Here is a 15,649-nt window from a genome sequence, read left to right as displayed (position 1 = left end):
GAGAAGACAATACTGACTTTGATGGACCCATGGTCTGATTCAGTATAAGGCAGCTTCATGTGTTTATGGGAGAGGTTGTGGCTCAGTGGTAGAGCATCTGCTTGTCATGTAGAAGGTCCCAGGTTCAACCCCTGGCATCTCCAGTTAAAGGGACCAGGCAAGCAGGTGATGTGAAAGACCTCTGCCTGAGACCCTGGAGAGCTGCTGCCAGTCTGAGTAGACAGTAGTGACTTTGATGGACCAAGGGTCTGATTCAGTAGAAGGCAGCTTCATGTGTTCATGTGTTCATACTGGGGCCAGCCTTTGACTATGAGATAGCAGGATGTTCATACTCCACCTCATGTAATGCTTTTCAGTGGCCTGGGTTCACAGAATTTAATCATGAGAGTGGAGGAATCAAGTGATGCGTGTGAACTGGCCCAAGACCTGTCCCCACATTCACTTTTAGTTTTAGAACAGAGCAAGAGTCTAGTAGCACCTTCAAGAATAACAAAATTCCTGGCAGGGTCTGAGCTTTCATGAATCACAGCTCACTTCTTCAGAAGAGAAGAGCAAGAGTCCAGTAGCACCTTAAAGACTAACAACACTTCTGGCAGGACATGAGCTTTCCTGTGTCACAGCTCACCTCTTCAGAACTGTGAGCTGTGACTCATGAAAGCTCACACCCTGCCAGAAGTGTTGTTAGTCTTTAAGGTGCTACTGGACTTTTGCTTTTCTCTACTGCTAAGGACAGACTAACACAGCTACCCATCATGATCTATCACTTTTAGCTTGTTTGAGTAATTGAAAGTAATGGTTTTCCCTCCTCTTGTTTTAGGGTTGCCATCCTCCAGGTAGTAGCTGGAGATCTCCCACTATTACAACTGATGTCCAGCCAATGGAGATCAGTTCACCTGAAGAAAATGGCCACTTTGGCAATTGGGCTCTATGGTATTGAAGTCCCTCCCCTCCCCAAACCCCACCCTCCTCAGGTTTCACCCCCAAAATCTCCAGGTATTTCTCAACCGGGAGCTGGCAACCCTATCTTGTTTTATACCTAGGGTTGCCAATCTCCAGGTACTAGCTGGAGATCTCCTGCTATTACAACTGATCTCCAGCCGATAGAGATCAGTTTACATGGAGAAAAAGACCGCTTTGGCAATTGGACTCTATTGGACCCCTCCCCAAATTGGACCCCTCCCCAAACCCCACCCTCCTCAGGCTCTGCCCCAAAAACCACCTGCCGGTGACGAAGAGGGACCTGGCAACCCTATTCACACAGCAGCACAACCTCAAGGGCTGGCCTTCTCCCTATATGACCAACTGCCACCCTATTCCCTAAGGTGTGCTCTGTCCCACTGCACAAAAATAAATCAGGATACATATTTGAAGTGGGTGCGCTGCACACACAAGCATTCTCTCTACAATGGGTGCCGTTTTCTGATCGCAAGAGAGGTGATGTGTGCCAGGGAAGGGGGGCAACAACAGTCACCATGGTTTTCTTGTCTATCTCATCCTAGGGTGGCAGGGAGCGGACTGCTCTATCCCGTGCCCGAGTGGCACTTGGGGCCTCAACTGCAACCAAACGTGTTTCTGTGCCAACGGAGCAGCATGCAACCCAGTGGATGGACTCTGCCTTTGCTCCCCCGGGTGGCAAGGAGATTTCTGCGACCAACCCTGCCCTGTAAGCCTTCGTGGGATCAGTGCTTTTTTACGGTTACACTGCAAACATCTTAGACAAAAAATACAGCTGGAACACACTTTTCAAATCATGTGACAGAGGCCGTGTATGGGAAATGCCTAGATTTTTATTTATGTATATATTTATTTATTTAAAACATTTATTAGCTGTCTTTCTTCCTTTTAGTAGAAGGCAGCTTTGTATGTTCATGTCATGGTTGTCTCTGAAGGGTCAATGCTTGAAAGTTAAGCTACCCCACTGGGTGGTGGCCTTATGTCCCACATTTCCAAGTATTTTGCTGGGGAGGGGCTGTGGCTCAGAGGAAGAGCCTCTGCTTTGCATGCAGAAGGTCCCAGGTTCAATCTCCGGCATCTCCAGTTAAGGGGACTAGGCAGGTAAGTGATGTGAAAGACCTCTGCCTGAGGCCCTGGAGACCATTGAGAGGGGCCATGGCTCAGTGGGAGAGCATCTCCTTGGCGTGCAGAAGGTTCCAGGTTCAATCCCCGGCGTCTCCAGTTAAAGGGACTAGGCAAGTAGGTGATGTGAAAGACCCCTACCTGAGACCCTGGAGAGCCACTGCCGGTCTGAGTAGACAATACTGACTTTGATGGACCAAGGGTCTGATTCAGTATAAGGCAGCTTCATGTGTTCATGTGTAAATGTTCACCTTGCTTCTTCCAGATACTCTTCAACAGAACTTTCTCCTTGCCAGACTATTTCCGCTGGTTAGAAATCCATAAATTTAGACAAGCTTTCTTATTGGCAAGATATAATTCCTTAGTCTCAGCTGAGACACAAGGAAGATACAATAAAATTTTGCAGAAGAACAAAAATATCCATTTTATCCATATCAAGTAGACTTCCTAGCCCTCATTGTTTTAGCATGTCCACAAAATAATACTGCACAAAATAAATATATCACTCCCTGGATGAAACAGCAAAAGACACCTTCCTGAGAAGCGGATACTGCGTTATCTCCTGTCAAGTAGATTGGACAATTGTGTGAGATATGTGGCAAGGAAAAATTAAATTTCATTTCCCCCTTTTGTAAAGTGTGAAATGGCAGATGAATAGCCAATGGCTGTTAAATCTAGGGGAAAGGAAAGGTTTTTGCGAGTGTTGGTTTGAATATAAGACTGAAAGACATCCCCCCCCCCCCGTTGTTTCTCTTTATGGCAGGAGGGGACGTACGGCCTGAACTGCAGCGAGCCCTGCGACTGCAGCCATGCGGATGGGTGTGATCCGGTCACGGGCCACTGCTGCTGCCTAGCTGGGTGGACAGGTAAGCCGGCCTCCAATCAATCCTCTTATCTTGCTGACTAAGGCCCAGGCCCCCTTCGGATGGTTTCCTTGGCATTGGAACAGTTCTAGCCCGTAAAGGTCAATGTGATTTATTTTGCTGCCCAAGTTTCCAGGTATCCTCTGAAATAGGATTGCCAACTCTGGCATGGGAAATTCCTGAAGATCTGGGGGAGGACGAAACCAAAGGGGTTGAGCTAAACACTATTAAAATATCAACATTTTATCTTTCACGCTTGTTGAAGTATACACATCCTGAGAAGCTTGACATCATATCAATCAATCAATCAAACAATCAATCGACCTTTATTGGCATATACTCAGAAACATGACGTGAGCAGTACAAAAAATACATATACAAGGTGTGAGCTGTGGGCCATGTTTTGATACACATGGAATAAACATTCCTACACAAAGCCACACATAATAAAAGGGTTTTACATATTTTTTACCTTGTATTATGTTAATGGGGATGTCAGGATGTGTATTATATAATAATTTTATGTATGGCCACTGAGGAAAGCCTGGATAAGGCCAAAACGTGTCTGGTCTTAGTTTGGTTATTGTGTAGATATTCATCAACTGTGAATGTGTTGTATGTAAATATTTATTGTTTTTAGTTAGCCTACATTGTAGGCCCTGTGTTTTTAACATAATTGTGCACCATAATAATAAAACAGATATATTTGTTGATATTTTAATAGTGTTTAGCTCAAACCCATTGGTTTCGTTCTACTTTCGGTTTCTTTTCTTGCCCCCTTTTTTCAGTTGATTTTGGGGAGGAGCCTGGGGAGGGTGGGGTTTGGGGAGGAGAGGAACCTCAGCATGTTATAATCCTGTCAAGTCCACCCTCCAAAGCAGCCATTTTCTCCTGGGCAACTGATCTCTGTAGGGGAGGGGCCATGGCTCAGTGGTAGAACATCTGCTTGGCATGCAGAAAGTCCCTGGTTCAATCCCCGGCATCTCCAGTTAAAGGGACTAGGCAAGCAGGTGATGTGCAAGACCTCAGCCTGAGACCCTGGAGAGCCGCTTCCTGTCTGAGAAGACAATATTGACCTTGATGGACCAAGGGTCGAATTCGGTGTAAGGCAGTTTCATGTGTTCATGTGTTCAACTTCTTGTGTTCATTTCATATTATTTGAAGTTGTGTTCCATGTTGTCAAATTTACAAATGTGACATTATAAATAATAGAGTATGGAAAACTTACTGGGTGGGGGGAGAATGCTGTCTGAAATCTTGTCTTAATTAATCGTGGCCTAGAAAACATCAGAAAAGTTCAGGAACTTCTGGGGATTTTTGCTCTCCCAGCTCCTGGGGCCAGGGCAATGCAAACAACTCCGTGATCCGAATAGCCAGTGCAAGATTGATCTGAAAGAAGAGTATTCTGTATGTTCATTCCACACGTGGGATTTCCATTGATGGTGCCAAAGATCAAGAGGAAGGGAAATAGCTTCTTTTTAAAAGTCGGTTCTCAAGATATTACTCATTTAAAGAAACCTCAGAGATTAATAATGTGATCAAGGCACAGGCAGGAAGCCCTGGAAGACGAAAAATACTTGGACTAAGCTGCTTGCTCTGAGTGGGGGTGGGAGAATGAAGAAGAAGAAGAGTTGGTTTTTATATGCCGACTTTCTCTACCACTTAAGGCAGAATCAAACTGGCTTACAATCACCTTCCCTTCCCCACAACAGACACCCTGTGAGGTAGGTGGGGCTGAGAGAGCTGTGACTAGCCCAAGGTCACCCAGCTGGCTGTAGGAGTGGGGAAACAAATCCAGTTCACCAGATTAGCCTCCGCCACTCCTATGGAGGAGTGGGGAATCAAACCCGGTTCTCCAGATCAGAGTCCACCACTCCAAACCACCGCTCTTAACCACCACACCATGCTGGCTCTCGTTAAAAAAAACATGTTGCTGTCGTGTGCACTTGTCAGATAGGGCTTCTGACGGCTCCGTCCTCAAACAAGATGGTTTCCCCGCAAACAAAATGGAGTTCTCCATGCACTCCTCCCCGCCCATCTCCTCCACTGATTGTTCATGATTGTTTCTGTTTCAGTTTTACTTAAGTCGTTACCGGCAGGAAACGACTACATTGTCTCTTTGTTCCTGTAACCCTATTGTATCAGCTCTATAAATGTATCCACACTTCCCCTGTCATGTATTCCAACCTTGCGCGTCTCTTACTGAAATCACTGACTTTCTGAAATAAATCTTTGAATCTCTGCTCTGCCTGGCTTGAAGGTCTATTGCCTGAAACGCTGTGCATTTGCTGAAGCCTGACAGCACTGTGACATCATTTCCAGGGAAAATCCAGAAGTGACACTGGGTAGTTCTAGTACTCACCAGAAACTACATGGTAAAATTTGTGGAAAATTCCTAGAACTACCTGACACCACCTCTAGGAACTGGCATTGTGGTGCACATGATGCGGCACCCTTCCGTGTCTCTGCCCCTGACGCACCACCCTCCTTGCCTGCCTACTCTCTCTGGCCAAGGCTAATGTGGGGGTGGGGGAGGTAGTTGTGAATTTCCTGCATTGTGCAGGGGGCTGGACTAGATGACCGTGGTGGTCCCTTCCAACTCTATGATTCTATGATTCTATTCTACCTAGGCCCTCTTTTGGCCCAGCTGGGCCTCCCTCAGCCAATCAGAAGGCAGCACCCCCAATCCTGAGATGCTCAGGAGAAATGTATACATTTTATTCCTTTGTTTTTCAATAAACACATTTAGCAGAATCAAATTATACCAGTTTATTAAAGCCCCAACATAGATCACATATGAATGAAAATGACTCAGCAAGCAAAAGAAACTTTTGTTCATGCTTCCTGAGTAAAGATGGCAAAAGAAAAACCATCAAGGCAAACAGCAAACAGGGTTCCTAGCAATGACATTTAACTCTGTCCCTGCGGCCTTCCCTCCTCTCAGTCACCGCCATCCCACCTAATTAAAAGCTAAGCCTGCCTCCTTCGTAGTGGGGCCTCTCTGGAGATCTGCTCCAGCGGACCCCAAGAAGAAGAGGAAAAGAAGCTGACTTTTCCCCGATTATGACCATTTATGTAGGGCTGTTTCCCTCGCGGTCCCCCCCACCGTCTGCTTTGGGGATTCCTTTTGATTATGCATGCCTTTCCCGACCGTCAGAAGTCACCCCGCTCTCCCTGTGCATTTCTGCACGTTTTGCCCATGTTTTCCAGATGCTGTTTTAGCCAGAATCCGGAAAATGCGGGCAAAACGTGCAGGGAGTGCGAGTCGACCTCTGATGGCCGGGAAAGGCATGCAGCCTTTCGGGAAGCCCCGAAGCAGTTGGTGAGGGGTGACCGTGGAGAAACAGCCCTGCATAAATGGTCTAGGTCTTGTTGTTCTCTTCCTTGCATTCTGGCCTGGGGAGGGAATTATAAGGAACCATCTCTTCCTGCACATACCTACGGTTGCCAACCTCCAGGTGGTGGCTGGAGATCTCCCGCTATTACAACTGATCTCCAGCTGACAGATCAGCTCACCTGGAGAAAATGGCTGCTTTGACAATTGGATTCTATGGCATTGAAGTCCCTCCCCTCTCCAAACCCCGCCCTCCTCAGGCTCCACCCCCAAAATCTCCAGGTATTGGCAACCCTACACATACCCCACTGTGGCCTTTTATAGTGGCTTTACAGTGGGAGCCAGTATGGTATAGTGGTTAAGAGCGGTGGTCTGGAGCGGTGGACTCTGATCTGGAGAACCGGGTTGGATTCCCCACTCCTCCACATGCGTGGTGGAGGCTAATCTGGTGAACTGGGTTTGTTTCCCCGATCCTACACCTGCAGCCAGCTGGGTGACCTTGGGCTAGTCACAGCTCTCTCAGCCCTACCTACCTCACAGGGTGTCTGTTGTGGGGAGGGGAAGGGAAAGTGATTGTAAGCCGGTTTGAGTCTTCCTTAAGTGGTAGAGAAAGTCAGCATATAAAAGCCAACTCTTCTTCTTTTTCTTCTTCTTCTGAAGCACATGGGCTTCTGTGCCAAGGGTGCCAGAACACTGCATTTGCACCAGCCATTCATTAGAGGATTGGTCAGAGATGTCCTCATGGACTGTGAGGGGAGAGGTGCCCCCCCACAGTGCGCTGATCAAGTGGCTCCCTGCCCCAGATCAGTTCTTGCTTTCCAAAGCGGCACATGACTTCCTGTCATCTTGTTCGTTCATGCAACACTCATGTCTTTGAACATGAAGGTTGGAATGAAAAGCCCTACCCATTGAGTGCTCAAACCGCTAATTTCGTTAGATTAATTGGAGATGCAATACCGGTACGCATCTCTTTCTTTGAAGGGGGGCCGAAGGGAAAACAATGGGAGATAATTGCGGAATATTGGCTGGCTGGATCGTTACCGATTAATTACACGGTAGGCTGAAGCGAGTGAGTTGCGTGTGTCCAGCAGGGCAAGGTTGCTTCAGTATTAGGAGACTTCGCTCCTCTGCTTTCAACAGAAGAGATTAACATTGCTGCTAGTTTATTTATTTACATCATATATACCTGGCCTTTCTCCACAAAGGGGACCCAAAGCGGTTTCTGTCGTTCTCCTGTCCTCCGTTTTATTCTCACAATAACCCTATGAGGCAGGTAAGTCTGAGAGTGGGTGTCTGGCCTGCGGTCACTCAGTAAGGGTTCGATTCCCCACTCGATTCCCTACTCCTCCACATGAGCGGCGGACTCTAATCTGGTGAACCGGGTTCAATTCCCACTCCTCCACCTGAAGCCAGCTGGGTGACCTTGGGCTAGTCACATTCTCTCCGCTCCACCTACCTCACAGGGTGTCTGCTGTGGGGAGGGGAAGGGAAGGTGATTGTAAGCCTGTTTGAGTCTCCCTTAAGTGGAAGCAAAAGTCGGCATATAAAAACCAAGTCGTCTTCTTCCTCTTCCTCTTCCTCCTCTGTTGCTGCTGTCTCTCTAGCAGGGGTGCAAGTGGAAAGAGAGCGGGGAAGAACAGCACCCAAAATGTCATGAGAGTAAAACAGCCCCATCAATCTCTCACAGGGTTAAGCCCCGGCTGTGACTTAACCAGGCCCAGAGCAGCGGTTTTGCAGGATTGGAAGTTATAAAGACAGCTGCCTGCTGTTGACTGAGGGAGTTAATGGGGTGAAGAAGGAACTGCCGGTCACAGATAAGGTTAGCTTTGAGGGATGAAAATGCGTGTTGGAGAGCAACGTTGGCAAGCCGAGAGCGACATCCCGCGCTGTCACTCAAATGCCGAAGCATGTTTCTTCTCTCCTGTGGACGCATTAATTCAGGAACACTGATAAGCCCTTTTTGGAAAAAAAAACTCTGGGGAAGGCCTCGTTTGAATTATGAGTGAAACGGCGGCCGCGTTGACAGTGAGCCAGGAGGTATTTTTAACTGCATTCCGCTTTGGGTTTTCGGCGAAGGGGATAATATAGGAAAGAAAAGGAAAAAGAGCCATTTTCTGTTTCCTTTGTTGGAAAAAATAAGGTATTTTTAGGATCGCCAGGTCACCCCTCTCTTCCGGCGGGAGGTTTTTTGGGGGGAGCTGCAGCGGGGATCACACGTGTGGCCACACGGATGTGATTACGTCACTTCTGGTTTACACCTGGAAGCGCCACATTGCAACGGGCCGTTTTACCGTCAACCACCCAAACGCTAGTGTTTTGGGGAATTGAGTGATGGGGCATTTCCGGGTGTAAACCAGAAGTGCCATAATCGCATTGGCGTGGCTCCGTGCACATGCAATCCCGCGCTCCTGAGCTGAGCGATGGATTGGCAGGCAATTGCCAAGTAGGATTGCCAACCTCCAGGTACTAGCTGGAGATCTCCTGCTGTTACAACTGATCTCCAATCGATAGAAATCAGTTCACCTGGAGAAAAATGGCCGCCTTGGCAATTGGACTCTATGGCATTGAGGCTCCTCCCCTCTCCAAACCCCACCCTCCTCAGGCTCCTCCCCAAAAACCTCCCGCCGGTAGCAAAGAGGGACCTGGCAACCCTCTTGTCAAGCGACTTAGCTACCCTACTTATTTTAGAACATCGTTTTACTAATTTACTAATAATCTTGTTCCATCAGCTCTTGCTTAGTGTGAGGTACTTAGTTTGGTACTAGTGCCAACCATACGATGGGCGCTTAATAGCCGTTAAATACTTCTGCCTGTCTACACCAGCCAGTGTGGTATGGTGGTTTGGAGCGGTGGACTCTGATCTGGAGAACCGGGTTGGATTCCCCACTCCTCCACATGAGCGGCGGAGGCTAATCTGGTGAATTGGGTTGGTTTCCCCACTCCTACACACGAAGCCAGCTGGGTGACCTTGGGCTAGTCACAGCTCTCTCAGCCTCACCTACCTCACAGGGGGTCTGTTGTGGGGAGGGGAAGGGAAAGTGATTGTAAGCCAGTTTGATTACCCCTTAAATGGTAGAGAAAGTCGGCATATAAAAACCAACTCTTCTTTATTTTTTTAAATAAATTTTATTAATTTTTTTTAGGAAAATACAAATAGTTCTGTCTGTGTTTACTGTGGGATTTGTGTAAGTGCACAATCAGGAATGAAGAAAGAGGTTTGGCATCCTCTCTACATTCAGACGTTTCTTCCTTTCCATATGACAAGAAAAGCCTTGCTGTGAGGCATGTGCGCACAGCCTCATGAAAACGAAAGGCCAGTTCTTGCGTGCAAGTTAATTACACCGTGGCAGCAACCTGTACCTGTAGATTCAGGACAGAGAACAGGAAATACACTTTTACACAACGAGTGATTAAAATGTGGAATTCGCTGCCAGAGGATTTGGTGATGGCCCCAGGAATAGATGGCATTAAAAGGAGGTTAGTGTCAGCCCTTGGCCCACAGAACCAGAAATCACCACAAAGTCAGATAGAGTCCAAACAGATGGCTTTTACTGGTCAATTAGGCATACAGTGCAAACGAATAAAATGACAGCTATGAGAGACTCACTAGCTGGGAGATATTATAAGGCAGGAAAGGCGGGAGATTACACGCACAGGCTGAATACAGTTTCCCAGGAGCTGAGTTCCCAGGCCTAGGTATGCGACCTTGGGGGGCAGACAATACAGCGCAGAGACAGAGGCAATAACGAAACCGAGATAGCAGCCTGACATTCTGCTCCCCTCAAGGCCCCCTCCCAGTTCGCAAGGGGGCTGGCCTATCTGGGTAAGCAATGTGAAAGGCGTCGACGAGGTCGGGGGCGGAGACATCCCGTGCGCGCACCCATTCGTCATAGGCAGGGGGGAAATGTTTCCAACGGACTAAATATTGCAGGTTGCCATGGTGAACACGGGAGTCAAGGATCTTGGAGACTTCGAAGTGTTCCTCCCCCCCCACCATGATGGGTTGCGCAGGAGGTGGGTCCGGATGCCACTGTGGAGAAGCAACATGGGGTTTGAGGAGGCTAATGTGGAAAACAGGATGCACACGCCTCAAGGATTTGGGGAGAGCCAGCTCCACCGTGACAGGGTTTATGACCCGGGTGATGGGGAAAGGGCCAATGTATTTAGCACTGAGCTTATGGCACGGTTGGGTGGAACGGAGATTTTTGGTGGAAAGGTAAACCAAAGCACCCACTTGCAGATCACCCCCGGGGGAGCGATGTTTGTCAGCTTGCGCTTTGTATTTACGTTTGGCCCGGTCGAGGTTGCTAACGAGCCAGGGCCAAGTGGTACGGAGGGCGTGTGCCCAGGAGGCAATGTCGGGGTTCCCCTCCCCCTCTACATCATCTGCAGGAGCGATGGGACTGAAATCTTGTCCATACACAGCAAAAAATGGGCTAAAACCTGTGGATTGATGCATGGCATTATTGTAGGCATATTCTGCTAAAGGTAACAGTTCCACCCAGTTATCCTGGTGGTAGTTAACATAACAGCGTAAATAACATTCAAGTACAGCATTGACACGTTCAGTTTGACCATCGGTTTGAGGATGGTATGCACTAGACAACCCTTGTTCCACTCCCACCAACTTGAGGAAAGCTTTCCAAAACTTAGAAACGAAACCACTTCCGCGGTCACAAATTATCTTACGCGGAAACGAATGTAAGCGAAAGATATGCGTCACGAAGAGGCGGGCCAGTTTCTGAGCAGAGGGGATCCCTGCGCATGGAATCAAATGTATTTGCTTAGAAAACAAATCAGTAACAACCCACAACACAGTTTTACCCCCACTGAGAGGGAGATCAGTCATGAAGTCCATAGCAATCACTTCCCAAGGTTTGCTGGGTGTTTCAAGAGGTTGTAGCAGTCCCGGGGGTTTGCCCTGCGATCGTTTCGCAGCGGCACAAACGGGACAGCTGCGGATGAAGGAGTCAATGTCGGAACGCATTCCCCCCCACCAGAACTGTCTGCGCAATAAGTGAAGGGTTTTCAGAAACCCAAAGTGCCCAGCTGTTTTGGCTCCATGAGCTAAATGTAAAACGTCCTTTCGGAGAGCTTTGGGTACATACAATTTCGAGTCCTTGTACCAGGAGCCTCCTTGTTCCAAAACACCAGGAGGTAGGGTATGAGCGGTGCGTTCTAAAAGGCACTGGTCCCGAAGGACAGTTAAAAAGGACTCGGAGATGGGGATTTTGGAGGGGGCCCCCCCGTCGGCCATGGAGATCTTAGAAACAGTTATGGGGCTAGTGCTTACGTGCGGCGGCGCGCAGACTGCAGGCGGCTGGGCGGTCGGAGGGGTAGGAAGGGCGGGAACTCCGGTTTGTTGCGGTGGCGGCTGGGCAGTCGGTTGGGCTGGCGGAGCTTGTACGTTGGGTAAGGTGTGCTGATGCTGGGATCGAGTTTGCACAGCCAGCATAGGTAGAGCCCCACGTTGCATAGGGGTGAACAGAGAGTTGGTGGGTCTTTCGAGTTTTACCGGATATTGTGGTAAACGGGAGAGGGCATCCGCGAGAACGTTCTGCTTCCCAGGGACGTGCTTCAGGGTGAAACGGAACTGCGCAAAGAACTCCGCCCACCGTTGTTGTTTCGCCGATAGCTTATGGGACCCCGTGAGGGCAGCTAGATTTTTGTGATCGGTCCAAACCTCAAAGGGGACTTTAGACCCTTCCAAGAATTGTCGCCATAGAGTCAGTGCATGATGAACTGCTGAGGCCTCTTTCTCCCAGATGGGCCAGTTTAATTGAGCGTGCGCAAATTTTTTTGAAAAGTAAGCGCAAGGGTGAAGAAGACCATCCGGTCCTTGCTGGAGGAGAGCCCCTCCCATGGCTACATCGGAAGCATCGACTTGCACAATGAACATTTGATTTGGGTCTGGGTGCTGTAGCACCGGCTCCGAAGTGAAGAGGCGTTTGAGGGCCAGAAAGGCGGCTTGGCATTGCTCAGTCCATAGGATTTTTGCGGAGGGCAAGGCAGCTGAGCTTACTTTTCCCTTAGTTTTCAGTAGGTCTGTAATGGGTAGAGCCACCTGGGCGAAGTTAGGGATGAATCCTCGATAGAAGTTTGCAAATCCCAGAAATTGCTGTACTTGCTTCCGGTTGGTGGGGGGAGTCCAATCGAGGACGGCTTGGACTTTGGCGGGGTCCATGCGAAGACCTTGGTGGGAGATGATGTATCCCAAAAACGTGAGTTTGCTTTGGTGAAATTCGCACTTAGCTAGTTTTGCGAAAAGTTGATGGTTACGCAGGCGTTGCAGAACTTCCCTGACCAGAGCCACATGCTCGTCCATAGTTTTCGAATAAATGAGAATGTCATCTAAGTAGACCACCACCCCACGATATAGAAGGTCATGTAGGATTTCATTGATGAGTTGCATGAAGACCCCCGGGGCCCCTTTTAATCCGAACGGCATCACAAGGAATTCATACATTCCGAAACAGCTAGAGAAGGCAGTGAGGTGCTCATCCCCTTCGCGGATACGGACTCGGTAGTAAGCTTCCACCAAGTCTAATTTAGAGAACACACGGCCTTCCTGTAATTGTCCCAAAATATCGGATATTAATGGGATAGGATAGGCGTTGGTCTGGGTAACCGCATTGAGCTTTCTGAAGTCAATGCACAGGCGAAGGTCGCCCTCTTTTTTCCGGACGAAAAACGCGGGGGCCGAGTTTGGGGCATTCGAAGGGCGAATGAACCCTCTGGCGAGGTTTTTGTCCAAAAAGTCCCGGAGGACAGTGCGCTCGGAAGCGCTCATAGGGTAAATCTTACTCTTGGTTAATGTGCAGTCCTTTACCACTTCAATCGCACAGTCTGAGGCCCGGTGGGGGGATAAGGCATCACATTCCCTAAGGTCGAAGACATCTTCAAAGTCCCGGTATACAGCGGGTAGAGCCGGTGGTGCTGGGGCAGTAGAGGTTAATGCTGGAACGGGCGGATATAGCAGAGCAAAGTTTTGCCGATGCTGGTCGCAGGTGGGACTAGCGAAGGAGATAGTGTTTGTTTCCCAATCAATACTGGGACTATGTCCTTTAATCCAGTTAATTCCCAAGACCACTTCAAATCGGATAGGGGCTATAGTGAAGTCTATTTGTTCCCAGTGGGAACCAATCCCCATTGCCACCCCTATGGTGCGGTGATCAACTGGACCCCCCTGGAAATGGCTTCCGTCCATTTGGGCAAATTGGACGGGGGCGGGTAAAGCCTCAGAGTCGGCTCTGAGTGCAGCAAAAGTGGTTTCGCTTATGAGAGTGCGACAGCAACCGGAGTCAATTAGTGCTTTGACGGGGATTTGTGGGCCACCGTTAAGTTGTTGTAAAACTGCATCCACGTAGACGGTGGAGTCCACTTCTTTGATTTTGGTAGGAGCATTCGGTTTGATAGGAAGATCCTGAGAGGTCTGTGGAGACGCTCCATTCACCACAGACCGGAGCCGTTTTTTGACAAGTCGAGGGGAGATTCCAGGTTTAAGGCTGGAGAAATCCAAGGATTTTCCTCATCCGAAGAGGGAAAGTCGTCCCCCAATGGGGCACTTGTAATCTGAGACCCGGCGGGGTCGTTGGTAGTAGGCAGGGAGGCTGGGTCCCCGGCATGGAGTGCAGAGGGTGTGGGTCTTCCCGGAGCTGCGCTGCGGGTGGCCGCGGTGCCTCTGCATGGTGGACGACCTCGGGCGCGGGTTGTGCTGGGACGAAATAATTCCTGGCGGCGTGGGCAAACAGCTGCAAAGTGGCCCATTTCTCCGCAAGTAAGACAGGCACCCCTCTGAAATCGGGCTTCACGTTCCTGGGGCGGACGTGGGGGATTTCGTGGGACGAGCAGTGGTGTCTTGGGTTGAGGCTTTTGGGTGCCTTTTTCCTTGTGCTTTTGACGGACGAGAGAAATAAAGCGTCGGCGGCTTTCCACTTCCTCGGCTAATAGGATCCAGTCTTCGAGGGTATCGGGATCGCCTCGCATGTAAGACCAGTTCAGAATGTCAGGATGCAAGGCTTCCCTGAAATGATGGATCAGGGTGGTCTCGGGCCAACCTACAATTTTACTTGCCAATCGTTGAAATTCATCGGCAAATTCTCGAACTGTAGCAGAGCCTTGTTTTAATTGTAAGAGTTCCGTTTTGGCTCTTTCCCCCAGGAAGGGGTCCTCAAACCTCCTTCTCAGGGCAGTCATGAAGTTGTTGAGGGAACGAATAGCACGAGAGCGGGTGTCAAACTGGAGGACCATCCAGTCAGCCGCTTTACCTGTCAGAAGGGAAGCTACGTAACGCACCCGGCTATCTTCCGTGGGGAAAAGTTGTCCTTGTTCTCGCATATAACTGTCCACTTGATGCAAGAAACAAGGCAAAGTCTCGAGAGATCCGTCATACGTAGTCCTCAATTTGAGTTGCTTCCAAGGGCCGGGCGCAGGTTGACCCGGTTGCACGGGTGGTCCGGGTGGAGGAGCAACAGGAGCTCCAGGAGGCAAGGGTGGAGCAGGCACATTAGCGGGTGGTTGCACGGGTGGTCCGGGCGGAGGAGCAACAGGAGCTCCAGGAGGCAAGGGTGGAGCAGGCACATTAGCGGGTGGCTGTACGGGTACCCCCTGACCCGGTATCGGAATGGGCTGTCTCTGAGCTATCAGGGTTTGTTGTAATTGCCTGTTCTCTTGAAGCATAAGTTCCATTACTTCCTGGAGTTGATCAACACGGTCGGAGAGCTCCCGATTCTGGGCTCGTAAGAGATGAACCTCCTCACTCGGGCCACCAGTAAGATGAGGCTTACTGGTCCGGAAGCTTGTGGCCCATTGAGAGCTATCCCCATATAAATCCTCGTCTTCAGACTCTCCTGAGTCTCGACGTCGGTCAGCCAAACGGCGTGCGCGTTGGGTCGCGCGCGACGGGACAAACGCCGGGGAAAAAGACAGACCCGATAGCCCTAGTACATTGTCCTTGGGGCGCGTGTCCACGTTCGCCAGATTCCTAATCCTTGCTGCAGCCGCCCTGGCTGCTTCCGCAGCCTCTCTCTCTCTTGCGACCTTAGCCGCTTCGGCGGCTTGCTGATCCGCAAGAACCTTGGCGTTCTCAAGTCTTAGGGCAGTCTCTGCCGTAATGCGCGGCAAAAGTTCTGTCTCCAGGAGTGTGAGTAGGGGGTCGGGTTCCCCGCCCAGCAGAGGTTGTACTCGAACCGCCAGTGCGGGTGCCTCGGCTCCAAAAGTCGAGGTCAAAACTTGAGCCAAGGTGGCTACCGGGGTGTCCTTTGTACATTCCACAAGGAGAAGAGCGGTGCTAATAGCGACTCGCTTGGCCTCAGCCTGACAGCTGGCTGCATCCGGGATCAGGGACAAACCCTCCGGCGGGGCTCCCGCCATGGTA

At 49.7% G+C, this 15,649-nt stretch overlaps 1 protein-coding gene and 1 non-coding gene across 2 annotated transcripts in view; both read left to right on the top strand.

The window, feature by feature from the left end:
* MEGF11 (multiple EGF like domains 11) overlaps positions 1-15,649 on the top strand; it is a 385,704-nt gene that overhangs the window by 268,026 nt on the left and 102,029 nt on the right. Inside the window, exons 12-13 of the mRNA XM_056865833.1 lie at positions 1,500-1,663; positions 2,840-2,942. Coding sequence (XP_056721811.1) covers positions 1,500-1,663; positions 2,840-2,942 — 267 coding nt within the window. The remainder of the gene's footprint in view (positions 1-1,499; positions 1,664-2,839; positions 2,943-15,649) is intronic.
* Positions 69-143, top strand: TRNAD-GUC (transfer RNA aspartic acid (anticodon GUC)). The gene has a single exon. It is a non-coding gene; the product is annotated as a tRNA-Asp (tRNA).

The sequence above is a fragment of the Euleptes europaea genome, chromosome 20, assembly GCF_029931775.1.
Source record: "Euleptes europaea isolate rEulEur1 chromosome 20, rEulEur1.hap1, whole genome shotgun sequence".
Lineage (NCBI taxonomy): Eukaryota > Metazoa > Chordata > Lepidosauria > Squamata > Sphaerodactylidae > Euleptes > Euleptes europaea.
Note: the sequence above shows the minus strand (reverse complement) of the source record. Positions and strands in the feature narration are given on the sequence as shown.